Consider the following 27,315-nt stretch of genomic DNA (forward strand, 5'->3'; position numbering starts at 1 on the left):
GGGAAGGGGATGGTTGCTCTGAAGGTAGTGAGGATGATGAGGAGAGGCCAGAAGAAGAAGACAGTGAGAGGCTGAGCAACACAGATGAGTGTTTGCCAGATGATCCAGGACTAAGGCCAGAGAAGCTCACTGGTCAACAGAGAGATACAATTGTCAGAAGACTGACGAGGATCTCACAGCTGAATTTGAGAATAAGATGCTACACCTGAGAACAATATATGGTGCCACATTTCCACACATTCGGTCTCCTCTTGAGCTGCTTAATGCCATCTACAGGATGCAATTACAGAGCATTTTTGGAGAAGTTTGTATTGGACTGAGGACATTTTGCACACTACCTGTGACTGTTGCTGGGGGTGAACGGGCTTTTAGCAAACTGAAACTGGTGAAAAATTATTTGAGATCAACAATGTCCCAGGATAGACTGAACAGCCTAGCTCTTCTTTCTATTGAAAGCCAATTAGCCAAAGGATTGGACTTTAAAGATCTCATAAGTGATTTTGCTAACATGAAGACCCGTCAGTGGGCATTTACTGGAAAATAAATTCCAGGATTTTTGTTTGAACACATTGTTGGCAAATAAAAATAATTATATGTGAAGTCTGGGCATTTCACTTTTATTATGCTGGCATTTGTATTTGCTCAATATAGAGGTTAAACTAAGATCATATTTATTATCTTGTCTTATAGCATGACAAAAAATGTGTAAGAGAGATATTAAACAATTGAGCATGGGGGCCCACCTAGAAGACTTGTACCTAGGGCCCAGAATTTGGTGCTACGCCCCTGGCTGTAACATAAACAAAAGTGGAACAAGTGAAGCGCTATGAATACTTTCCGGATGCACTGTAGTTCTGGAAACATAAGTTAATTTTTTTTATATGTTGCTTTCAGTGATTGAAGGTTACAATAATAGCTTATCACTGTTGTGTGTTTACCTGTAATCTTATGATTTTTCTTCCTTTTCTTCAAGTGTATGTGCTGCTGAATCAAGTGAGTTTCCCTACTGTGGGACCAATAAATTTTATTTTATTCTATTGAAAGTAGATCTTGAAATGATAGTTTTTAGCGTAATGGTGTACCATGAGCCTGAGTTTTGGCATCAACCGGTCAGATCAGTGTTGAAACCGAGATGATGCTGCAGAAATGAGAAGAAGGCATGCTATTAGGAGAAATCAGTGCGACCCACCCGTCCACTGGCCACAAGGCGCGTTCACGCCACCCCTCCGACATTGTGTTGCGTTTAAAGTTTTTTTTAATGAAAAATCCGTAAGTGCTTGTCACATGCAAACGTATTCGATTCAGTTTCACTTGAGTGACGCTGTTTTGTCGACTTCTGGTTGTCCAGATGTTTTACTATTACGTATTTTAGATTTCGGAAGAAAACTGCTCATTTACAGGCTCGTCTTGAAATAAAATGTTCGGGCGGAGGGAAAGCGGACTCGTGTAGCTTCGCGGTTTCCTGCAGCACGTGAACGCAGCAGTGGTCTGGCGAGCACAGCCCTCCTCACTGACTACTGTATCGATGAAGTTGTTTCAAAGATGGCGGACTTCCTGCCGTCCCACTCGCTTCTATCTGTGTGTTTTCCTAGCTGTCTCCTCACAAGCGGCGAGGCAGAACAGCAGCGAAAGTCGAAGGAGATAGATAAGTGTATTAAACGAGATAAGACGTATGTTAAACGGCTGGTAAAGATCTTGCTACTCGGAGCAGGCGAAAGCGGCAAGTCTACTTTCCTCAAACAGATGCGTATTATACACGGACAGGACTTCGATAAGACGGCAAGAGAAGAGTTCCGACCTACGATCTATAGTAACGTGATTAAAGGTAAGGCCACGGCAGCGGCTTATTGTGTTTATGCGGTGCTGATCGGCTGTTTGGGCCTGTGTTCCTGCCTTCAGGGTGGGTAAGTGTATGTGGGAAGTTAAAACCATGATGCTAGCAGCTCTTTGTCGGCGTAACGCCGAGTGTGGGACAGCCCCAGTCTGGTTAGCTGGCTAACTAACCAAGAGACACCACCCATGGTTGTGTTAACTGAGCGGCGATGGGATCACCACGGCTCCTCAGCTTCACTCATCGGTCGGAATGTTTGACATGGTTGAAAATGTTCCTCCGCTTAAGGACGCCTCTCGGCCCCCCACCGCTCCTCTGCCCGTAGACCACCACGGGTCCGGTCCCTCCGGACACGGTACTATGGTGACACTAGCATCAGTCACCATGACACAACTCTAGCCGCCTCTGACCAACAAAACAGCTTCCTGCTTATCCACCAGAGTGATGTTACACATCTGAAACAGGACGCGGTTCTGGTTGTCGCTCTACATAACTGCTTTTTAGTTGGGATGCAAATGGTGATCGTTTTATTTAGTAATCTATATTGATATAAACAACAATATCTAAGTTAAACGGCCTTAAAACAGGAACTAACCTTGAATTGATGCCTTTGGCTTTGTAAGCAGCACCATCATCCCAGGGTGCCCCAGATTCTGGTTTATACTAGTAACCAAACATCTTTTCACAATTTAGGTAAAGTGGACCAGTTGTCATATCTCTTAGACTTTATGTGAACAGCACAAATTAGACTTAGGCCACTTTCGTGTGGAGCCCTAAATCAGGTGTATATCTGGCCCTGTTCAGCTTTAAAGGTGCAATATGCAAGAACATAGTGAGAATTTTACCATGAGTAAATTCCCAATGAGTCTAATGTTTCAGTCATTTTGGAAGGAAGGTTACACTGAAACATGTTTCATGTCCAGTAGGGTTGTAGCGAAGCGTGGACGGCTCGATTCTAAAAATTCGTCGACGTCAGATCCGGTAGTCGACGCACCACGCCCACTTGTTGCATCCCCAGGAGTTTGTAAATAGAGGAGGAAGCTGCCTGTTTCCTCTAGTTCGCCCTCTTCTCCGCCTTCACTAACATCTCCGCCAAATACCGAAGACCCGGAATGATGTCCGTCCGCTACTAGATTCCTTTCCTGTTTTGCCCGCATTCGTCTCCCGGCAACGGACAACAACTTCCGGGGTCAGATGCGCTGCTCCGTCTCTACTGCAGATGTAGAAAATCACCGGGAGCGTTTCTCCCTTCATAAAGGAGCTTCTTTCAGACATTAGGAGAGCTGTTTTGGTGGTAGCAGTCTCTCCTCCGTGCTGCTCTGTTTGCTGGTATCTTGGTTTATTTAAACTTGGTAACTTGAACTTAACGTTGGTAAAGCTACTGTTAGCATTTTCGCTAACAGCTTCTTGCGTTTGGATAAGCTGTTACGTTTTGGTTTATAGTTCATATTTTTTGTGGTGCAGATCTCCCTTTTATTACGTTTAGAGTGTTGTGGGTTTTCAGTTTAGTGTAAAATATCACCTTGAGTTTGGTTTAACCACGCAGTTTACAGTTTGGACCTTTGGAGATCCTTATTTTGGTCCAGAACCCTGTAATCTTTGCCCAGTGGGACATCCCTAGTTATTTGTACTTTTGTTTTAATTCCCCACAGGCAGAATTAGTTTTATTATTCCCAACCTGTGGATGGAAAGATTTATGTTTTGTTGTTGTAAATAAACCTGATCATCATTTTAACTTTTAAATCCTGTGTTATTATGCCAAACTCCCCAGGAAGGGTCGTAACACCACTCGCCTCACGCTCAGAAGTGACCAAAACAAAGCAACATGGAGATACTCCGTCTCCAACCACCTCTCAGGCAGCAGCCTGCACTCCCAAGTTCTACACGTCACCAGAACATAACCAACCAACACAATAAAAGCAGCGTTATACCAAATGGAAGGCCTGTAGTGTTTATTCTCTTACAGTAACAATTTATCAATTTTTAGAGGAATTTATTTGAGATTTTTTGGTTTTTATTAACTGTGCAATAGAAAAATAATCATTAGATTAATCGTCTAAATAGTCATTAGAATAGTCGACTATTCGATAAAATAATCGTCAGAATAATCGTTTTAAAAATAACCGTTTACCCCCAGCCCTACTATCCAGCTGGCTGCTGGGTTGTCAGTTTTTCTCCTTTCAAACCAAAGGAAGGAGAGACGGAGCTACTGTTTAGCATCAGTGTGTGTGTGTGTGTGGGGGGGGGCGATATGCTTTTTTTTGGGACCGATACCGATATAAAACTTTTAACAAAGGCCGATATAATGGCCGATAAATCTCCCTCACAAAAAAAAAGAAATAAAAATTTTCTTAAGCTAAACCCTTCATTCTCTGCCTTTTTGATGCAAACTTATTTATTACACACCAAAGAACTGTCTCCATAACTCACGAGGGTTTCCAAGTGATGCAAATACGATTTTTTTAGCAGATCTCAAAAACAACAGAACATACAAACTCAGTCACAGCATAAATCTAACATTCAAGTTTTTTCTTGTAAACTGTGGTTTCCACAAATACATTTTAACTTAAAGGAATATTCCACCACTCAGTAAAACTGTTTTGTTAAGATTCCCCAGAGCTAGACAAGTCAGAAAAAGCATTTTATAACCAGCCCAATGTGACCTGGCAGCAGGTGTTTTTCTTAGTTCAGCATAAAACAATGTAAGTGAATTCACATAGATTATAGTGTTTTTATGTAGGTGAATGCAAGCCTTCCCTTCCATTGCTGTATGCTAAAACAACTGGTTACAACATTTTTTCTCTGACTTGGCTAACTCTGGGGAATCTAACAACACACACAAGTTTAGGGACAGAAGATCCCTGTAAGAATATTAGAATTTTAAAAATGCAGCAATAAATAAAACGTAATACTTGTGCTTTGTAACAAAGTAACACTCTGTGGAAGGTAACTTGGTGAACTTATTCACCCTGGACAGGAAATAATTGCACATAAGAATAAATAAATAAAAAGTTCCATAACAATAATTTCTGTTCAAAGTTCAAAGGAGTGGAGCCACCATCGACATTAATATATGGACAGTGGGTTTCCATAGGCTCCAATAATAAGTTTTTGTACTAAAATGGGAGGCGGCCACCACCGCCATTTTGACCGTGTCACAGGTTCCGTCAAACCCAGACAATTCCACAAAAGGGAAGAGAGGAGGAGCTGAGGGTGGGGGTGTAAGGCTGGGATCAACTGACGACACCCGGTCGAACTAGCTACAAGCTAACCCAAAGCTAACACGGAGGTGGGAGCTAAGCTAACGGAGGTAGCAAGCTAGCTACAACCGGAGTTAACTGTGCACAACACCAGAGCTTCTGAGTCAGAGATACGCCGGGCTGACCGCTGGGTAAAACCGGGTGGAACACAGAGGTCTAGGAGACCTCCACAAGCCAGCAGCCGCACAGCAGACAAGTGCCGCTGCGATCTGAGATGCGCAGAGCTGCCGCTGGGGAGAACCGGGTGGAAAGGTTTCCATCCCAGAGCTCCACAAGCCGTCAGCCCGCGCACCAGACAGAAGCCGCGATCAGACAGAGATGGACCGGGCTGCGGGGAGGGGAGAAACAGCCGGCATTCCTGGTGGAAAACATCGGTCTCCCGAGAGCTCCACAAGCCGATAGTCGGAACCCAGCTCCACCAACATGTTATATTTCAACTAGGGATGGGTACCTTTGACATTTGAATCGATCCGGTACTAATTCCCGGTACCTACGAATCGATACCGGTACTTAACGTTACCAATTTTCGATACTTTTGAGTGTTTATTATTTTAATTCTCTTTTATAATTAGATATATATTTTTCTCAATTTATAACAATATTTGATAAATATCACGATAAATAACATACAACTGTTTGTATTTTAACATCGTCCTTGTAGTTTTATAAGCTGATAATTAAACTGAAGCAAACATCTTTACTGTGAACTAAATTTACTGTGTATCTTCATTCCTTTTGCCGTCTTTTTTCAATTGATTTTTCCTACTGGGAAGTTAGAATTTCCTAGGAGAAAGCGAACGCACCATTAGATGATAACAATGGTGGCAATGGAAGCTAACATACCAAGCTACGTTATCTTAAACAGTTTATTTAACTGCTGAAGCAGATTTAAACGATGATGCCTCACACTTAAATCATTGTCACTGGTTTCATCTTCAACCAGTCACCCGTCGCATTTAGTGAAGTGGACCCAAGCGTTAGCGTGTGTTCTTTCTACCATGCTGCTCTGTTTACAACTCGCTCTCAGCGACTGACGACATAACGCTCTTGTGTATGCGCAGCTGTCTAGGCAAGTTCTCGTTGTGAAGGACGGGCACCGAAACGAGGCACCGTTTCAAATGAAGTGAATCGGTGCTCGGTCGGTACTGTGGAATTCGGTCGGTACCTTAAAAAGTACAGAATTCGGTACCCATCCCTAATTTCAACCCATTTTCTAAAGTGCAGCATTATGTTAAATGCACAGGGTTTTACCCTATTACATTTAAATTTCATGGTTAAACAGTACATGTTAAAATCTAAGCTCAGCTCGGCAGTGACCTAAAATACATAAATATAATTTTACTTACCGAAAAAAATGAAGTGGAGACTTCTTGGACGCTCTATTAATGCAATTAATGCCACAGCAAGTCATTTTGTCCAACAATTGCACAAATAATATCCAAAAAAGAATACACAAACACAGACTCAAAATCCCGCAACAGTTTCCAAGCCAGACCGAGGCTCTACTGAGGCCTTTCCACGGAGCTAGCTCTGTGGTCACGTGGGTCTGATGCTCATTAATTATACAGAATTTTAGGCTTTTAATACACTTAAACAGAAGAGTGAGAAAAAAATGCACCCCCCTCAGAGTTGTCATGAGTGTAAACTAGATCATTTAAACAAAAACATGTTTTGGTACCAGGCTGTAAACATGTTTATTTCTGCTGTGAAATTGGTATTTTTATCATGGGAGTCAATGAGGATTTGCTCGCTTCTGACACCAGCCGCTAGTGGATGAGGGTGGAACTGCAATTTTTGGTACTTCCATGTTTGACTCAATTTTACAATAATACCTAGCTGCAGACCCTCTCCAAACACGCTCCCGGCCAAACACGCCCCCCTGTTGAGCTACCCCCGAGCTCAATAACGGCGGCCCTCCCAGCGGGCGGGGAGCATCCCGCTGTCAGCTCCAGCAGCTCCACACAATTGAAAGAATACGTTTATACAGAAATAGTAATAATGTAATTAAATAGACAGGACTCCAGGTTTAAATATGAATGTAAGGATTTTTTTTCTTGCATACACACTTTATGGCCATCCCCAGTGAGATTATAAAACACAGATACCACCAACAAATAATCAGTTGCCGGACAATAGGCACAACATACCTATGCTTACTGAAGTTAGCAGGTGAGTAATGTATGTGCAAGTGTTTATTTTAAATGCAATAAAATTAAATATCAGAAAAAGTAATTAGTGGAAATCGTTTTAATTAACCCCTTAAGCCCACTAGCCTCCACTTTTTGGAGCACGCCTCCTACAGCAACATTTAGCTTTCAACCATTTGTTATTACTGGCACTAACAGTAGGTCTAAGTTCATACGAGTGAGTAGTTAATATTTATGTTACTATTTATGATTTTTTTATTGCTTCTTTACAGTGAAAAGCTGCTGATGTGTAATTTGTAGGCATATTTATATGTGTATATATGCATTCAGGGGTGGACATTAACTTCAAAACCAACCGGCCAGCCGGGCCGGTAACTCTGAATATTTACCGGCCCCGCCAAGAATCTACCGGCCCCGCTGGTCAGCCGCCAAAACGAGTCAAAATAACAACTGAACCGTTTTAAATGTAATAAACCTTTATTTTGTACACATTCACAAACATAATAACGTATTCAAGTTTGAATTTGTTTGTTCCCTCAACAAAACACAATTTTGTCGTCGCATACTTCCGGCATACAACGCAGTACATCACCAACTCCGCTTTGCTGTACTCGAGCCATTGGCTGTGTTCGAGATGAGCCAGTTCTGCGCAGATTAGACCAGCGGTGATCGGCGAGCAGTGCATGCCGGTTAGATTTGTGTCCAAATTGACGCCGACTTGCTCTGACGTCATGCATACGTAGGCAACGATAACCTCGTGAGATCAAGGCGGCCGCAGATTTTGGAGCAAGGCGCTGCAGTTGCTCTCCCTCAGCTGCAAAACATAGAGGATGATGGGAAACGCCTGGCTCTCACCTGATCTAAGATCTGATTGGTTCACATTTTGATCCAAACATCCGGTGGTAGAAAATGAAATGTTAGTTGGTCACATGTATTCTGTAAATCATGTTATGTTGATGATGACAACTATATAGGCCATAAGGAGAAATGTGTTTTGTGTTCTTTTGTCACGTTTCCTATGAGCACACTGAAGCTACAGCTGATAACCTTTACTTATTATTACAGTCATGTTATCATATACAATATATGATATCCACAAGCACGTGAGGATGTGTTTCAGCTGCTAACAGGCACCAGAATTAAAATTGAAAATTGAACAAGTGTGAATGCTAACTCGATATCTTCATCCATCATGCAGGGAAAAACTAGTTCGTTCTCTCTCTCTCTCTCTCTCTCTCTCTCTCTCTCTCTCTCTCTCTCTCTCTCTCTCTCTCTGTCTCTCTCTGTCTCTCTCTCTCTCTCTCTCTCTCTCTCTCTCTCTCTCTCTCTCTCTCTCTGTCTCTCTCTGTCTCTCTCTCTCTCTCTCTCTCTCTCTCTCTCTCTCTCTCTCTCTCTCTCTCTCTCTCTCTCTCTCTCTCTCTCTCGTAGAGGAAGAGAGCTGAGGAAATGGAGGACACCAAGTAATTAAAAGAAAAAGCTGAGCCGAGGCGCGCCTCGAATGGGGAGCGTCTGATCTGAACTGAGGAGTGGCGAGCAGCGGCCGGACTTCGTGAGCCATTCGCTTCTCGGCGCTTCCGCGGCCGGTGTGTCCCCGGCGTTAAACGCCGGCTTTCAGCCACTCCCCCTGCTGCTTCCGTCTGTTTTCCAGGCGAGCCGCTACTCAACTCAAATACGGCCATTCTCCGCACCTCCCGTCTTCTTTAAACCTCCAAGAATCATTCCACCTACGCACACGCTTCTCTGCTTCATACCGTTTCGAACTGTCTCGCTTCTCCTCACCAGTTTTAAAGCGTTTTGCCGGAGATTTCATCAAGAAATCCAATCCCTGTGGTGGCGCGATCTTCCTGCGTGCTTGTGTGTTTCTAGCGTGGTTCCACTTCGTCTTTAATAGTGAACTTATAGTTCACGTGAACTAGAATCGTGCGGTACGTGGCTAGAGGCGCGCAGGTTCACGCGCGCGAAACGAAAACGGCAGCTTCCGACAGGGCGGGGCCATGATGTAGGTGAAAGCCGGTGTGTAAATGACAAATAAAGCTTGGGCGCCACCCGGGCGGTAAGTCGTCAAGTATTTACCGCCCGGCGAGAAAATTTAGCGCCATTGGCGCTCGGGCGCTTTAAAGGTCCACCCCTGGGCATTTCATATATTCTGTTGACAGGAATAATTGCTGGCCCTTTGACACAAAATGTATTGATTTAGAAATTACTAAAATATTTTGCATTAAGTATACAATTCACAAGACTAGTAAACTGATATTGACCATACACTAATCTAGAAAGAATATGCTGTAAACACAAAAGCAGAAAAGTTTGGCTTTAGAAAAAAAGTTCAGACAAATGAAACAATCAGCAACAGCTTTTATTGGCTTTACAAAAACCTTCCAATAAATAAATAAATAAATAAATAAAATGTCCACACAATGCTACAGCCTCTTCAAAAATTCAGATGAGTCCAGAGCTTTTCTGAATTTCTTCGAGTATATGAGCAGTTCCATGGCATAGGACATCAGCTGCCTCTCACTAATGAGACAAAGATAAATAGCAATTAGTAAAAATGACATTTACACCTAGAGGCTGTCATAAACAATGTGAAAACAATACATATAGGCATTAGCACTGTTCTTGTGTTTGTAGAATACCTCCGGGCTACCACATTGCCGTTGTGAGTTTGCTGCTTATTAGATGAGGAGTCATAAACGGTCAAATAAATAGCCTATTGTTATGTTTATTTTGGCCACAAGGCTTGCATGTAGCCCATTAAAAATTATATTAAAAAAAATTTGCATCCATGACGTCTTCCCCCACTGCCAATAATGCTTAATTTTGTATAAAAGTGTTTCAGAAAAAAATTACGATTGCGCTATCTATCAAACTATGTCTTAAACGTTCAAATTTAAAGTACAAAATCTTCGCAAGTTGTAAAATTCTAAATCTGTCTTTACCTGAACCGTCATTTCCATCTGTTGCAACACACATGCGAGTTCTCGTCTTCGTACATGCACCCGTGTTTTGTACATAGTGGCGTGTTTGGACAGGGCTGCGTCTGCAGCTAGACCTTACTCCAATTTTAGAGCTCCATTGTGGGGGGCTTCGGAGCCACACAACATGAGTTCATAAAGTGGCGCCATCTGCTGTATAGGTAGCGCAATATCGGCCGTCTTTTTGGCTGATAGCCGATACTGTTAATGACCCCAATATCGGCCGATACATCGGTCGGGCCCTAGTGTGTGTGTGTGGGGGGGTGTCCTGCGAGCAAATACTGCAGTGCCGAGAATTGTAAGGAACAAACAACAGTCGCAGGTCCACCCATGATTTTATAAAAACATAAATGCACCCAAACATCTGAACTTTATTATTCAGACGTGAACACGACTTAGATTCTCGTGGGTCTCACTCTCGTCCAGTTGCACGGCTGTTGTTGACTGTAGAAGAGAAAAGAAGAACCTTCCCTGAGCTCATCAGGGCTGATGAACCCAACCATGATAAATGCATCTTAGACCTTTGAGGGTGGCGGGAGTGTGGATTTCTCCAATATGTACTAGGTGTTCACACCTGTATCGGGTCACCCAGGAAAGAAGTGCCAAGTGTGAGTGGTTATTACATGTCTCACCTGACTTTAGCATTACTGAGTAGTGGTTTTACCCGGGTAGACACATGCAAACAATGAAGCAAGCCTTTCATGACTACCAACACATATTTATCACGTTTACATCTGTAAACACAGTAGGTGTGACATCACCAGGTCACAGTGGAGCCATGTTTTTCACCCAAAGTTGGTCTACTTGTTTTGATGTGAATCCCAGGGAGTGAGGGAGTGTAAACTCAGGACTTCATCAGATCTTTACTTGAGACAAAAATAGCACCAGGTGATCGGTGAACTATGTGAGGTGACCTGTATGCTCCACAGAAACTCAACTCGGCACCAAAAATGGTGGTGATGTTGGGCATTCAGCTCACTTTTATGGCTTTTTGTCGGACTCTGAACCAGGAAATGGCTGCAGGCAGTGAAGCAGCAGCCAGAATGCTCCAGAGCAATCAGTGACTCCACCCCCTAGCCAACAGCGGCCAACAGTCGCAATACTGGCTCGGCGTCGGAACCCCGAGGAAGCAGGGACTGGAAAGTAGAGGGAATTACCAATCAGTGCAGTTGGAAAATGGTTCGGGTCAAAGGTCATTTCCATTGGAATCTTGGTAGCTCTGACAGCATCTGTATGTGCTGTTCAGGAGCTGTGTTTTAATTCAGACTAATTTCATGATTGTTCCCAGGAAACAAGACAATTTCGGGAGTCGTCCCAAACTATTCCGTGGCTGTGCATGTTAGAGCCATTAATGGAAATGCAAGTTGGTCATGCCAACACCCGTGCTGTTAGTGAGGGACTAAAATACACAATCCTGACCAAGTCTTTGCTCTTCCCTTCAGGTATGCGAGTGTTGGTGGATGCTAGAGAAAAGCTGCACATCCCATGGGGCAACCCATCCAACCAGCAGCATGGGGATCGCATGATGGCATTTGATACCCGATCAGCCATGACCCAGGGACATGGCATGGTGGAGCCCAAAGTGTTTCTTGGCTATGTTCAGTCCATCCGTGAGCTGTGGGCTGACCAGGGCATCCAGCAAGCCTACGATCGCCGCAGGGAGTTCCAGCTGGTGAGCAGGAGGGTGCATGTTCTGGTTAACCTTTTGAACACACAGGAAAACGTTACAGCATGCAATATATTTAGTTGCTCTTGAGAGAACTCACATTTACACACAATGTTCTGTTATGTTAGCAGCATTCTCTATTAGACCTCTACTTCCACGAAAGGTTCTCAGTTTATACCATGATCAGTAAAGGTCAGGTCCTCAGGTTCCGCTTCTATGCCAGTGCTTTTCAAACCTTTCACCTTTGACCCACTAAATGGCTGTGGAAGAAAACCAAGGGGTGTGTGTGGGTGGGGTGGGGGGGTGGGGGGGGGTCATTAAGGACCATTTTACATCTAAACTGGTAGTGTTTTTGTTGATTCTTGTTCATGTAGTTTGATCTGTCATCTATTATCAGGATTCAACCCCAGGAATGACTGAACTATTCTAATGTCCAGCTGCTTTAATGTTTACATCACAGTAGGGGCGCTTAATGGTGTTTATGATTACCTTCATCTTCCTTCTCTCGGTCCTCAGGGGGAGTCGGTCAAGTATTTCCTGGACAATTTGGAAAGGCTTGAAATGTTTGTAAGTCCCTTCCCATTCTAACACACACACACACACACACACACACACACACACACACACACACACACACACACACACACACACACACACACACACACACACACACACACACACACACACACACCAAAAAAAGGAGGATGGCTGATGGAGCAGATGGTGGTTTGTTGAAAAGGGAAGTGAAAGTGTTGTTTTCCTGTTTGGGGCCACGACTTCACTCTGATTGGTTACTGTTACACTCCATAGCTGTCAGGATTAAATACTCCAAGTCATGTCTAAGGACAAACACCATTGAGTAAAGCTGCTCAAATAAGGTAAACCAATTGTATTTACATTATTTAGGTCAGTTGGTAAACTGTGATCATCACTCAGTAATGGGAAACACCTTCCAGAGTTCATTTCTTAAAGTGACAATGTGTATTTTCCCTGGCAGTAGGGGGCAGTAGATACCTAAATCACTGCAAGCAAGCGTTTTTTTGTGTTTGAGTAAGACCTTACCAACGGATGCCCATTAGGTCAAAATCCCTGGGAGAAAAATAACAAGCACACCAGATTCCCTTTCATCTGGCAACAAGTGAAGAGGTAAATGTGTAAAACAACATTTAAGAATGACAAAAGTTTTGTAGGCGATTGTTACAAATCAGTAAATGCATTTTGTCCTCACGGGCTCCCGTAGAGGGAAACAGGGTGTCAGGTTGTTTTATGGTTATATGTTACAAAGCCGTCAATATTTTTCAACAACTGGACATAATTTAATTCATTTTCAACAACAATTTAATTGATATTTTCAGAGATTAATGGTAAACTACACATTGTCACTTTAAATAAAAACACGGGCATTGATTTGTATCAGCAGGTGGCGGAAAGTATGAATTATAAAACCAAAAGACTTCAACCACAGCAACAACAATGTAGCTCCTCCTACATAAACGAGTATGGTTGCTAGCACATACAGCTGCACCAAGCTATCACCCAGGAGGTCCACCTGGAACTGGAAATCCAGGCAGCACTTGAAGCTCAGAACAAGCAGGAACATCCTCACTAGGGTCCCAGGGAGCTTGTGAGTGTCTCCAGCAGTCATCCAAGGAGAGACAGGAGACACCCTGGACAGGTCTCTTTAGTCCACCACAGGGACACATGGACACAAACAACCACTCCCTCCCCCACCCCCAGGAGAAATAAAACTTTTCACCCTCCCCATACCCACAGTCCACCATACCAGTTAGTTGTAGAAGGAACACACAGGAAAAGATTGTGACCGTCCCTGGTTTACCTTTATGTTTATGTTGAGTCAGCAGACCAAAAGGGCTTAGTATGCTACGCTATTAGCATAGGACAGCAGTAGCTCAGGAGTTAGAGGGTTGTAGGTTGGATCCCAGCTCCTGCCAGAGAACGCTGCTGTTGTGTCCTTGGGCAAGACAACCCACCTTGCCTGCTGGTCGTGGTCGGAGGGACTGGTGGCGCTAGTGTTTGGAAGCCTCACTTCTATTGGTGTGCTCCAGGGCAGCTGTGGCTACAATGTAGCTCACCACCATCAGCGTGTGAATGGATGAATGATGGTGTAGTGTAAATCACTTTGGAGTCCTCTGACGCTGAAGGTGCTATGTGTGCGGGTCATTTAGCACTAATCACTCACTAGCTACGGCTCTTATTGTAAAGAGGTTGTTTGTTTATTTCTCTTGAACAGACTTGTGTGCTCTGTCACCACGTTGGATCTTCAACAGCCCTACTGTTATTTTTTGTTACCGTGGAACTGAAGTCATTTTCCAGCAGTTCCTCTGAATTCTAATGCTGGACTGAGAAGGGAAATCTATTAGCGCATTAGCTCCACCGGACCTTCTCCGTCAGCTCAGTGGACCTGAGTGTTTATAGGCTACTTCTGCTGCCCTGTTGATTAGTCTAACCCAGGGGTGGGCAATTATTTTTTCCATGGGGCCACATGAGAAATAGAAAATATTGTGGAGGGCCAGGCCAAAAGGCTGAAGTCAGTTATGCATAATATTAATGGCATTTCTTTATAAAAAGCAGTAAATACCATTGTTTCTTCAAGCTGGTAAGAGTAGACTAAATGTTATAAATGAGCAAAAAGGAAAAAGTGAGGTTGTCTTACAAAAATGTGATTTATTCAAATTTCCCAAGGCAATGGTAAACAAAGTGCGCATTTGGTTTTTGTTAAACATTTGTGACTTATATTAGTTAACAGTTTCAGTCACATTCACTCCAAAACACATTCTGAGTTTCAAATATTGTTGGAAATAGGTTCTTAGCATTCTACAGACACGCAGTATTGTCTGTAAAATAAAATCACTGAACTGTGATCTTGAGAAAGAGGTTTAAAAAAAAGTGTCCCAGTTCACTGCTAGTTGCCTACATTTGTGGTCCAAACACCTTATTTTGTGTTTTTAAGCAATTTTTTTCTTATTCAGTGAGAGAAATCTAGTCTCTGCTGGGCTTTAACGAGTGCATCAAAGTCAGGTTGGATGTCTGAGGTGGAGAAGCGAAGCACAGCTGACTAATGATCATCAGTGAGAGAGGATCTATACCTGGATTTTGTAAACTTCATCATTGAAAATGTTTGTTCACAAATGTAGGTAGAGCTGAAGAGAACCAACATCTTCTGAGCATGTCTCCTCAGGTTTGGAAAGTCCTCCTTAAGAGAAGAGTAGAAATCCAGCAGAGATCCTGAATCTCTGCTTTCAAGTCCCAAACCCTCTTCAGCACTTTCCCCAGGCTGAGCCATCTGACAGCCGTGTGGAGTCCTCCAAAAGAGCCACAAACTGTCTGTGATTCATCGCCTGCGCCCTGATGAAGTTTATTATTTTAGTAACAACATCAGTAACATGGTTGATTTTTAGCACTGACTTGCACAACACATGTTGGTGTATAATACAATGCAAAAACACCAATTTTTGATCTGCATCGATTTCTGTCACTTTATCTTGCATGCGTTTCAAAAGTCCGACATTTTTCCCTGTAAAGCCGGACGGACACTGTGCGACTTTTTCACTCGCAGCCCTCAGCTTCAGCTCAAACTGTACGACTTCCTCGCAGAGCAGATCTCACGAGTCATGTGCTCATACTGTACGACCCAGTTCTCGTATGCGACCTGACTGCTCACACTGTACGTCTGGTAGCAACACTTCGGCCCTAAAAATGTGCTAAAAATAGCAGTTTTTACTCAACACGTCAGACTTGTTTGTCTTGTTTTGCCTGTTGTCCTTCGGGAGTGCTGCAGGAGGACACACAGGGATTTATGGGGGATTGGATGAGGAAAACGAAATAAAGAAAGTAAATCTGTGTTTTGTGATCAGTTTAATTTGACATGAACACGACAAACACGCTTTCTTGACAATCTTTGTGAGTAAAAAAAACATGTAGAAACAAAAACGAACAGCGTGTGTTATTAGGGAAATAGCGAGCGACCGGCGTTGATGCAGGATTGCGCATGCGCCGTGAGCGGTTCTGATACTTTTTGGGTCGCAGCTGCTCGCAGCGCCGCTTCAACAGTGCGATACCCTCACGAGGGACGAGCGAAATATTAAACACACCAGAAGTCCATGCGACCACACGACTGCTGATCGGCGGCTGGTCACGTGGTGTTAATCGCCTCTCGTAACCCCCTGTACACTACACAACCGCTCGGCGCAAAACTCGCCCCGATGTCGTGGCTTCTCGCACGACTGGAAAATCGGCTCAAAAAAGTGAAAAAGTCGCACAGTGTACGCCCGGCTTAAGATTTGGACAACCGTCTGTTGTGACACCTGACAGTCTCTCCTCTTTCAATCCCAGAGTGTCCATGCACGCATTTACCTCTGTAAAAAGATCACTCCCTGTCGTTGTCCCTTTCATCGACCGCATTGCTGCCCGCTCCTCTGTGAGCTTGAAGTCCGTTATCCCCGGACAAATACGAGCAGCTGGGCTGTGTCCCGGACATCACAGCTCCCGTCTAATGAGAAAAAGTCCAAACTTGCCACTTCACGTTGCAGCTGAAGCTCCAGGTTCCCCGCAATGTCCTCGATCCTCCTGGTCACGGTTCACCTGGACAGCGGGATTTGCTCAAATGCGCCTTTTTTTTTCAGGGCATATTAGTGCGGCAGAGTCCACCATGCACTCTTTGACAAACTCTCCCTCCGAAAACGGCTCGCTGTTTTTAGCTATTTTGTGGGATATCACAAAGCTGGTCCTGGTTGCTGCATCCCTGGATGTGTGAAGCTTAGTAAAAAAGCCTTGCTGCTTTTGCAACTTTGCTAGCAAAGCTTCGGATGTCCGTGCCCTCTCAGCATCAGACAAGTTCTTGTATTTTTCTGAGTGTTTCTTGTCGTAATGCCGACTCAAATTGTAGTCCTTAAACACGGCAATCTCCTCCCCGCAAACCAAACACACGGCTTTACCTCCGACTTCAGTAAAAAAAAATACTTAGCAGTCCAATTTTTGTTGAAAATCCTGTATTTGGCATCTTACTTTTTTTTTTTTTTTGCATGAGCGGACATTTCTCAGGCTACAATCACCATGTCAACCGCGGGCACTTGTTGCTATACGTATTGCGTCATTGTGCACGTAAAAACAACTTCAAAATAAAAGCAATGCAGCCTTAGCCCATGCATGAGGTAAAATGAGAAAATACATTTATTTTGTAATTTCCAATTAACCTTACGCGGGCCGGTCAAAGTCAACCAAAGGGCCGGATGTGGCCCGCGGGCCGTAAAATGCCCAGGTCTGGTCTAACCCCTCCTTTCCACCGGAGCCGTCAGCAGCACGTCTTGCTCGCGTATGCTGCTGCTTGGCCCTTCCCACGAGACGCGAAGCAGCAGGGGAGCAGCTGTCACCGACAGAGCACAAAGTCACGCGACATTAGCAAAATCACGCGTGACTTCGTTAGTAAACATAACAACAAGCAGGAGTAATCACTTCAGTAATCAACCTTTCGTCGTCTATTATGGAAAAACAAAGGAGACCGCTAGTTAGGTGATAAAAATTTTTTTTAAGTAAAGCAACCGGAAGGCAGTACGTTTCTTTATTCTGAAAATCTCTGGAAGCTTCGCTCCTTTTCCGCGTCCGATTTCCTGTCTTTCCTTCCCCAGAAATGTCGAACTTAACCCGTTTCAGAGGCGTAGTGCGTAGAAAATAGAACCGGCTGCTCCTGAGACGCGGCCGACCCGCGCTGCTGACGGCTCCGGTGGAAAAGGTTCTGTTGACCACAGCGGTTCCTATCAGCAGCTATGACGTGCTGCTGCAGTAACGTGCTGCTGACGGCTCCGTCATGGCTCTGGTGGAAAGGACGGGTAATGGTTGGTTTGTGCATGACGCGTCTGCGAGGTCCGCATGGCTCTGCGCCGCAAAATTGCGTCATTTTAACAACCACGCCCCTCCACCGCGCCTCTGCACGGCCCATAATTTCCGCACCGCGCACCTAGGAAATTTTCTAACCACGTGGATGGTCGGACGCGGAAAACGTGGCGGACCGGCAAGAGTTGGTATGGCAGAGGTTCGTAAATACAGACATTTGTATGATTCAGCTCAAAGATCACCGTGATCAACATGTTGTTAATAATTCTTGGAGAGAAATAGCTCGCACTGTCGGAAAAGACGAGGATGCTGTTAAACAATGCTGGAATGCCATGTGTAAACAACAGTAATTTCTACTTCTACTATGGTGTAGTGTTGGATGCATGCTGTAGAGCTCCGTGCTGCCCCCTACAGTTTGGGAGAATAGTGGGTCACCGCAGAGACAAGCCGCCTGAACCATAAACGCTGCAAGTTGTGAAGCGCGTTCCATCCGCGAGCCGCATCACCAAGCTGAAAGTGAATGCGTCAAGCATCAACCAAGCTTAAGTATTGCTGTCATCAAGTGACTAAAGGGTGCTAGTTAAGCATTCATCCATGAAAAAGATGCTAAAATAGTGGATCCTCCTGCCGCTTGCACCCCCCACTAATTGAGAAGCACTGAGTTAGCTGAACATTCATGTAACTGATTTTCAGGACGAAACCCACACATGCATGGGGAGAACATGCTAACTCTGCTCATGCATGGGGAGAACATGCTAACTCTGCTCATGCGTGGGGAGAACATGCTAACTCTGCTCCTGCGTGGGGAGAACATGCTAACTCTGCTCATGCATGGGGAGAACATGCTAACTCTGCTCATGCATGGGGAGAACATGCTAACTCTGCTCATGCATGGGGAGAACATGCTAGCTCTGCTCATGCACGGGGAGAACATGCTAACTCTGCTCATGCATGTGGAGAACATGCAAACTCTGCTCCTGCATGGGGAGAACATGCTAACTCTGCTCATGCACGGGGAGAACATGCTAACTCTGCTCATGCACAGGGAGAACATGCTAACTCTGCTCATGCACGGGGAGAACATGCTAACTCTGCTCATGCACGGGGAGAACATGCTAACTCTGCTCATGCACGGGGAGAACATGCTAACTCTGCTCATGCACGGGGAGAACATGCTAACTCTGCTCATGCACGGGGAGAACATGCTAACTCTGCTCATGCATGGGGAGAACATGCTAACTCTGCTCATGCACGGGGAGAACATGCTAGCTCTGCTCATGCACGGGGAGAACATGCTAACTCTGCTCATGCACGGGGAGAACATGCTAACTCTGCTCATGCACGGGGAGAACATGCTAACTCTGCTCATGCACGGGGAGAACATGCTAACTCTGCTCATGCACGGGGAGAACATGCTAACTCTGCTCATGCATGGGGAGAACATGCTAACTCTGCTCATGCATGGGGAGAACATGCTAGCTCTGCTCATGCACGGGGAGAACATGGTAACTCTGCTCATGCATGGGGAGAACATGTTAACTCTGCTCATGCATGGGGAGAACATGCTAACTCTGCTCATGCATGTGGAGAACATGCTAACTCTGCTCATGCATGGGGAGAACATGCTAACTCTGCTCATGCATGGGGAGAGCATGCTAACTCTGCTCATGCATGTGGAGAACATGCTAACTCTGCTCATGCATGGGGAGAACATGCTAACTCTGCTCCTGCATGGGGAGAACATGCTAACTCTGCTCATGCATGTGGAGAACATGCAAACTCTGCTCCTGCATGGGGAGAACATGCTAACTCTGCTCATGCATGGGGAGAACATGCTAACTCTGCTCATGCATGGGGAGAACATGGTAACTCCATGCATACTGTGTACAGGTGGGATTTAAACCTGCAACCTTCTTGCTTCAGTGCCACCACCCAGCCCAAGAGTGACTCCCAATTGGGGAATTTTGCAGGAGATTTTTCAGAATTACTGGGGCTCTATCTAATGGTATCCTTTCTTCTTTTTTTATTTTCTTTTTATAAAGCGCCAAATCACGACAAGAGTTGTCTCAAGACACTTCACACAGTAAACATTCCAATATGGGTCTGGGGCCTCATTTATAAAAGCTTGCTTACGCAGAAAACGGGGTAAGGAACTTTGCACGCAAACTTTGGGATTTATAAAAGAAATCAGAAGAAGCATCAGCAGGGGGACAGTTTGAGACAGAATGTCATGCGTCTGTGACAGTGTGACCGTCCTGTCATTGTAACCTGATTAAGCATACGTCCTGGCTACTTGGTCATGGGGGATCTGTTTGGCTGACTGGTTAGCGCACTTGACTCTCACTCTGGAGACTGGGGATCAAATCCCGATCGGACCATTTATTTTAATATCCGCCACAGGTCTCACTGAAGAACTCAGCATTGACGGCTTCAGCAACGCTGTGCCACTCCGTGGATTTTCTCTTATTTGCAGTGTTGGGAGTAACGCGGTACAAAAGTAATTAATTACTGTAATGCATTGCTTTTTGCTGTAATATGTGGTAATGTAAGGCATTACAGGGAAAGAAAATTGTAATATTTACTCGGTACAATTGTCAGTAATGCAGTAATTACAATGCATTTTAAAACCCAGAATCAAGCTGCGTTTCTTAAAAATTCAAATTGCGGGAAACCCGAAAAAAGATCCAGTATCTGCATATATTACGTCATTTATGGACTCAGCTTTGCGGGCAGAGAGGATGCAACAGCAACGGCTCATACTCCAGCTGCGTCCTGCACGCGGCCGCTGTAACATTCACAAAATCGCTCCACTAAAACAAAATAATTCACCTGCGATCGTTCATGTCAGTGCATGTTCTCTGGTATTCTGTACTTTTCTGACGTGCTTTGCCTCAGCTGAGTTAATCTGGGCTCCGGTGATTTCAACTCATTGCTGCTGGAGCGCCGCACATGTGAAGATCCCTTTGGCTGATAGTTAGAAAGTAGGAAATCTAGGAAATGGATTTTCTGGAAGACGAAGAAAACATGCAGCATGCAGGACGGTTAGAGAGAGAAACGGCAGGAAATTATTCAAATAAAATCAAGAAAACAAAACAAAGTGCTTGAAAAGAAAAAATGTAGGTAGATTTATCCCCAATACCCATTTTTACCAGTGAAAAGCAATAATATATAAGCATTTAATATTCATACATGTGATAGAATCAGATCACCCCAAAAGTCAGTCCCACATACAGGGCCGTATCAAGGCATTTGGGGACCAATGCAAATAGGCTTGGAGCCCCCACCATCTCACTCGCCGCCCAGTTAATCTGACGCCGGGGACACACTGGCCGCGGAAGCGCCGCGAAAATGGGACCGCCTTCATTCGGCTCCCTTGTTAAGCTATTCTATAGACCACATGGGCCGCTGAAGCGCCGCGAATCGCCTCGCACCGGCGCTCCAGCCCGCGCCGTGCAGCGATCATTTCGGCGTTGGCTCTAATTTTTTTCGCGAGCCGCGGGTGAATCGCGTCAATAATAAGAGGCAGGCCGGTAAAGTTAACAAAATAAAGCATTTCAAAATAAAATTCCGCAATAGTCAAATGTGTTCGTAAACAGACACTGCAGAAAAACCACACAAACACGCACACACATACACACACATTGAACTTGTGTGCGTGCGTGACCACGTGAAGGGGTGTGTGGTTTTGGGTGTCTTTTCACCGGAGCAAACAGGACAGAGAGGCAGAAAGTCTGAGGCAAGCAGTTAAGATGGATGACTTTAAATGAATTATGGAAGTTGAGAAACACAAGGAGCTGTACGACCCCCGAAAAACATGCTTATTTACGTACCCATTTCGGAAGAAACTGCTAGGATACAGCTGCAGAATTGGAGCAACAACTCATACCATAGGTACATACACACACACGCACGCACGCACGCACGCACGCACACACACGTAGAGGAAAAGAGCTGAGAAAAGGCAGAGAGAAAATGGAGGACACCAAGTGTTTAAAAGAAAAACTACAGCTGAGCCGAGGCGCGCCTCGACTGGAGCGCGTCTGATCTGAGCGGCGAGCAGTGGCCGAATTTCGTGAGCGATTCGCTTCTCGGCGCTTCCGCGGCCGGTGTGTCCCCGGCGTAAGATGGCAGCGTGCTGAGAGTACAGTTTGTTGTTGCATTTATTACATAAACAATCCTTCTGAAGATCTGTTTTTAACAGCAATCCTAGCTCAGACACCACATCACCATCCACCGGATGTGTCATGAGTTCACCGGGCATCAGATTACCAAACTCATACTGAAGTTGTTTTGTTGAAAGTAACTTAGAGTAATGCAAAAGTAGTGTAATGCCTTACATTTTAAAATCAGTAATATTGTAATGTAATCAATTACTTTAAAATGAGGGTAACAAGTAATAAATAATGCATTACAGTTTTGAAGTAACTTGCCCAACACTGCTTATTTGTTTTGCAAAAGCACTTCCTTTCATTTCTCCACCTTACCCACAGGTACCTCAATTTCTGCTTCTGTGAAATGGTGCTTCCTTGATCTGTCTTGATCTATGGTCGCCATGTCATTGACGGAGCGCTGCAACGAGCCGGCTTATGTATATGCATGAGGTCCACAAGGCACTTTGCATTGACTATTTATGGCAGAAAGTGGGCGTGGTGAGGGCGGGATTATAATAAAAAAACAGCTGACCACATTTCTAGATACTTTCTGATTTATAAAGCGGAGATTGCGTGAAGAAGAAAATATCATTTCTATAGTGCCTCTCAAGATAAAAATCATGAGGTGCTTCTCAAAAACAAAAAATGTAAAAATAACAAAAGATTTAGAAAATGGTTTAAAATATATTTAAAATGAGCAAAAAATAGACAATTGTGATTAAAAAATGTTCATGCGAGAGAGTGAATAGGAAAGAGGGAAATCAGTGGATCCTGAGGAAGGTGGAATAGGTGGGGAGAGCAGAACAAGGAGAGGGTGATGAAGGTCCCACCAAAGCCTGAACAGGTGAGTCTTCAGCTGCTTTTTAAAGGAGACCACTGAGTCCACTGATCTCAGGCTCAGGGGGAGAGAGTTCCAGAGTCTGGGGGCCACAGCAGCAAACGATCTGTCACCTTTGACCTTTAGCCTGGTGCTGCACAACCAGTAGGCTTTGATCACTGGACCTCAGGGACCTGCTGGGGGTGTAGGGACTAAGAAGATCACCAATGTAAGATGGTGCTTGTCCATGTAAGGCCCTATAGACCAGAACCAGGATCTTGAAATGAACCCTGAAGTTGACTGGCAGCCAGAGAAGCTGGAGGAGAAGCGGGGTGATGTGGGTGTGTTTGGAGGACTTGGTCAGAAGCCGAGCACAGGCATTCTGAACCACCTGTAGACGGTTCAGGGAGGTTCTGCTCAGACACGTGAAAAGAGAGTTACAGTAGTCTAAGCGTGAGGAGATGAAGGTGTGGAGAACTGTCTCAAGTTCAGAGCGAGACAGAATGGGACTCAGCTTAGCAACGTTCCTGAGATGGAAGAAGGAAGAGCCAACAAGAGAATTGACATGAGAATCCAGGGTGAGAGCTGGGTCAAAGGTCACACCAAGATTCCTGACAGAAGGTTTGGTGTGAGAAGCAAGCTGACCAAGAGAGTCTCTGACTTTGGGAACCAGCTTGTCTGGGGCACAGATGAGGATCTCAGTCTTATCTTCATTCAGCTGAAGAAAGCTCCCAGCCATCCAGGTTTTGATAGTCTAAGCAGGTGTGTAACAGCTGCAGCTTAGACATCTCATGGGGCTTAAAGGAGATGTACAGTTGGATGTCATCTGCATAAAGATGGTAGGAGATTCCTTTGAAGGAGCTCAGGATGTGCTGAAGAGGAAGCAGATAGAGGAGGAAGAGTAGCGGCCCCAGCACAGAACCTTGTGGGACACCATGGGTAAGAGAGGTGGTGGAGGACCTAAACTTGGAGACGGCCACAGAAAAGGAGCGCTCAGAGAGATAAGAGGAGAACCACTCCAGAGCAGATCCTGATAGGCCTACCCAGTCTCTCAGCCTCTCCAGTAGCAGGTGATGGTCAACAGTGTCAAAGGCTGCAGTCAGGTCCAGCAGGACCAGAACAGAACAGTCCCCTGCATCACTGTGAGTCAGAAGGTCATTAGAGACCCTAAGAAGAGCTGTTTCAGTAGAATGAGCTCTACGAAAACCTGACTGGAAGCTATCATAGATGTTATGTTCATCAAGAGCAGCTGTGAGTTGTTTAGCCACAACCTTTTCCAAGATCTTGGAGATGAACGGAAATTTAGAGATGGGTCTAAGAGAACACACCTGTGCTCTGGCTGTTACTCGCATGTTTATTTTACACTGCAGTGTGAAAAGAAGACAAATGTCGTCTTTCCCAGCTCAAAATCTGATGTTTTCTGGTGTTTTATAATTATGAAGATTATACATTTCCATAGTTAAGCTGCAGACCCAATATTAATGTGACACCAGAAGGTTCGTAGAGTCAGCCTACAGCCTCTGGTTTGTTGATGTGCTCTGGTGTTTCAGGAATGTGGTGCGTCCTACACGGATGTCCAAGATGGCCACTGATTCTATCTGCCACTACGTCTCTCTCCTTTAATGTCTCCGTCCGGGTACCTGGTTTTCCTCCGAAGGGGGTTTTAGATGCAGGATTGTTGATTAGGCATCCATTAGGACGATATTTGTGTTGGACTTTGTCAGAAGTTGTGGTTAGAGATTAGAGTCCCTGATCACCACATAGGGACGGCTACAATCTAAATAGTTAACTTCTGTAGGGATTGTTTAGGGATTTGTTTTTAGAAGTGATAAAAGGCAAGGTCTTTTCTTTACATAATGAAGTGTCTGGATTTTCATCTGATCTGAGCACCAAATGAAAAGTCATTCTCAGGAGCTCAGTCCGATACCACAAAGCAAACGGTGGGTTTCTAGAATTGTCTTGTTCAAGGACACAACAACAGCGTCTGACTGAGCAAGGTTGGAACTCGCGACCCCCTGTTATGGGGTCATAAAGGTCTGGTTGATCTGCACACATCTGTAGTAACTATACCTGGTACCTGCTGCGGTCTGCTTGCAGGATTATCTTCCAACACAGCAGGACATCCTTCTGGCCAGGAAACCCACCAAGGGCATCCACGAGTACAACTTTAAGATTAAGAAAGTTCCCTTCAAGATGGTGGATGTCGGTGGCCAACGCTCTGAGAGGCGACACTGGTTCGAATGCTTTGATTCAATCACTTCAATCCTGTTTCTCGTCTCTTCCTCTGAATACGACCAGGTGAGTTGACCTGAAGCTGCCTCGCCTGACCTTTTAGAGCATCCCAAGGAACTGCTGCAACACTAAAGATCTGTAACTGATTATAAAAAATAAATCAAAACTCCTCATTTAATGTTTGGTTTTTCAAATCTCAGCAAGTGTGGCTCTTATGATAGCCATCAGAAATGTAGCAACGAGTTGCTATGGAGACTGGAATGTTCAAGAAGGAAACAGCAACCGGTTTTAGAGTTAAATCAGCCTGGTACTAGTTCAGGCTTAGGGCTGGACAATAAATCAATAACAATAAATGTCGATCGATTAGGGCTGCAACAACGAATCGGTGAAATTCGATGAAGAAATGCATTGGCAACGCTTTTCGTCATCGATTCGTTGTGTTGTGCAACTTTTTTTTCCATGTTGTGCAATTTTCATAACAGTTAATGTGCGCAGAGCAGACCGAGGCTGACCAGAACAGAGACGCGTATGTGTCACGTGTAGGTATTGTGTAAGGAAGATGCCTTTAATCTAGGCGCTATGGAGGAAAACGGAAACCAGCAAAGACACGGAGGCAGAAACGGTCCAAAGTTTGGTATCAAAAGTGTAACTACAAGCAGATTAGCTAATGCTAGCAGGTAGCAGGCTCATGAATGACGGGTTCTGAAAAAACACGATGGTTGTGAAACTACAAGTCAAAGAAAAGTTCCCATCATCATCATCCTGTTCATTAGCTGTCTGCAGCGCTACGGAGCAGAACCGGCGCTGCTGCAGTTGGGCTGCTGCTTCGAGTCTGCTCTGCCCAACACCACTAAAGGAATATGGCAAGCCACTGTAGCATTTAATTCATAAACTCATCCATCTGTGAACATAATATAAACTAGATTATTGCTAACCCGTACATAATAAAAATGCCTTTGTTAGCAGATGTTTGTTTGGCTGAAGAACGAGCGATTGGTGCACAGAGGGTGTTCTGTACGGCAGGGTGAGGGACGCTCGAAGGGGTTTTGATCCAGTCCATTAGGAGGACTGGCGCTGGACTAAATGAGGTTATTTTGCAGCTTTGTACAGTTCATGTACAAATGTTTATTAACAAAACGTTACATTTTCTGGAGCTCATTGGTGTGTGACGAGCTTTGTAAGCAGTATAACAAAAGATTAACCAGAAAGTCTCAGGTCACTTTTAAAGGAGTCTTCAGTAGTGAATGACTCCATGTAAAGTGATGCTTTGGAGGTTTTTCTATCCCTCTTTGTCCAAAGAAGATGTACGTTGATGACATCATCAGCTTGTATAGTCCATATGTCTACCATTGGCTAAATTAATAAAGACCAGCTGTCATGGTACCCTATGGTCCAGTCCAGCGGGTGGCCCTTTTACTTTGGATATTTGAAACACGGGAGCCAGAAACACCTGCGGGAAGGGAAGCGATGGGCGGGGGCTCAACCCAAAGTTGGAAACTCCAGAGGAGGAAGAGATGAAAGCTCAGGCTGAGCTGAAAAGCAGAAGCTGTGAGATTGTGGGTTCCTGCCTGTGACATCCTCTTTAGTGTTCCTGTTTCCAGGCAGATGTTCCACAGACGGTTACGGTTGTTTAAAACCAGCTGAACAAGAGCAGCTGCTGATGTCACAACCACTGACCTGTTCTGTCTGACCCCGCCAGGTGCTGATGGAGGACCGGCAGACCAACAGGCTAAGGGAGTCCCTCAACATCTTTGAGACCATTGCCAACAATCGGGCGTTCAAAACGGTCTCCATCATTCTGTTCCTTAACAAGACAGACCTGCTGCAGGAGAAGGTGCAGCAGGTTTCCATCAAGGACTACTTCCCAGAGTTTATGGGTGACCCCAGCAGCCTGAGGGACGTCCAAGACTTCCTTGTGGATTGTTTCCGCAAAAAGCGCCGCGACCAAGAGCCGAAGCCACTGTACCACCACGACCATCAGCAGAAGCCACTGTACCACCACTTCACCACGGCTATCAACACGGAGAACATCCGCCTGGTGTTCCGGGACGTCAAGGACACCATCCTGCACGACAACCTGAAGCAGTTGATGCTGGAGTGAAGGACTAGGCCGGACCGGACTGGGAGGAGGGATTTGTTAAGCAGACAGAACGGGCATCACAGTGCCTTCAGCCCTCAGACACCAGCCCGCAGTGCCCCTCCTTCCTCCCCTCTGAAGACCTTTAGCTCACCTTAGACCAGAGACTGAGACCCCCACCCCTGTGACCCCTCCTCACTGTGACGCTAAGAGCTGCAGACTTCTTCTAGACCCCATCCTGTTGTTACTCTGACTCCCTCATAGACATTCAGCCTTAGACCTGCTCGGGGGGGGGGGGGGGGGGGGGGG

The 27,315-nt window shown here is 45.0% G+C and overlaps 1 protein-coding gene across 1 annotated transcript; it reads left to right on the forward strand.

Moving 5' to 3' along the window:
- Window positions 1–1,502: 1,502 nt before the first annotated feature.
- Window positions 1,503–27,304, forward strand: gna13b (guanine nucleotide binding protein (G protein), alpha 13b). Its single transcript, XM_054742213.2, has 5 exons — window positions 1,503–1,825; window positions 11,656–11,885; window positions 12,396–12,446; window positions 24,795–24,995; window positions 26,629–27,304. The coding sequence occupies exons 1-5, from the start codon at window positions 1,543–1,545 to the stop codon at window positions 27,028–27,030; spliced, it is 1,167 nt and encodes a 388-aa protein (XP_054598188.1). The 5' UTR covers window positions 1,503–1,542; the 3' UTR covers window positions 27,031–27,304.
- Window positions 27,305–27,315: the final 11 nt, after the last annotated feature.

This window comes from Nothobranchius furzeri, chromosome 18, assembly GCF_043380555.1.
Source record: "Nothobranchius furzeri strain GRZ-AD chromosome 18, NfurGRZ-RIMD1, whole genome shotgun sequence".
Lineage (NCBI taxonomy): Eukaryota > Metazoa > Chordata > Actinopteri > Cyprinodontiformes > Nothobranchiidae > Nothobranchius > Nothobranchius furzeri.

What these genes read in the sequence shown, in the direction of transcription:
- gna13b (XM_054742213.2), top strand. Translation starts at nt 1,543, where the DNA reads ATGGCGGACTTCCTGCCGTCCCACTCGCTTCTATCTGTGTGTTTTCCT. An exon ending in CTATAGTAACGTGATTAAAG is followed by an intron (nt 1,826 to 11,655) that starts GTAAGGCCACGG and finishes TCTTCCCTTCAG; the next exon opens with GTATGCGAGTGTTGGTGGAT. An exon ending in CTTCCTCTGAATACGACCAG is followed by an intron (nt 24,996 to 26,628) that starts GTGAGTTGACCT and finishes TGACCCCGCCAG; the next exon opens with GTGCTGATGGAGGACCGGCA.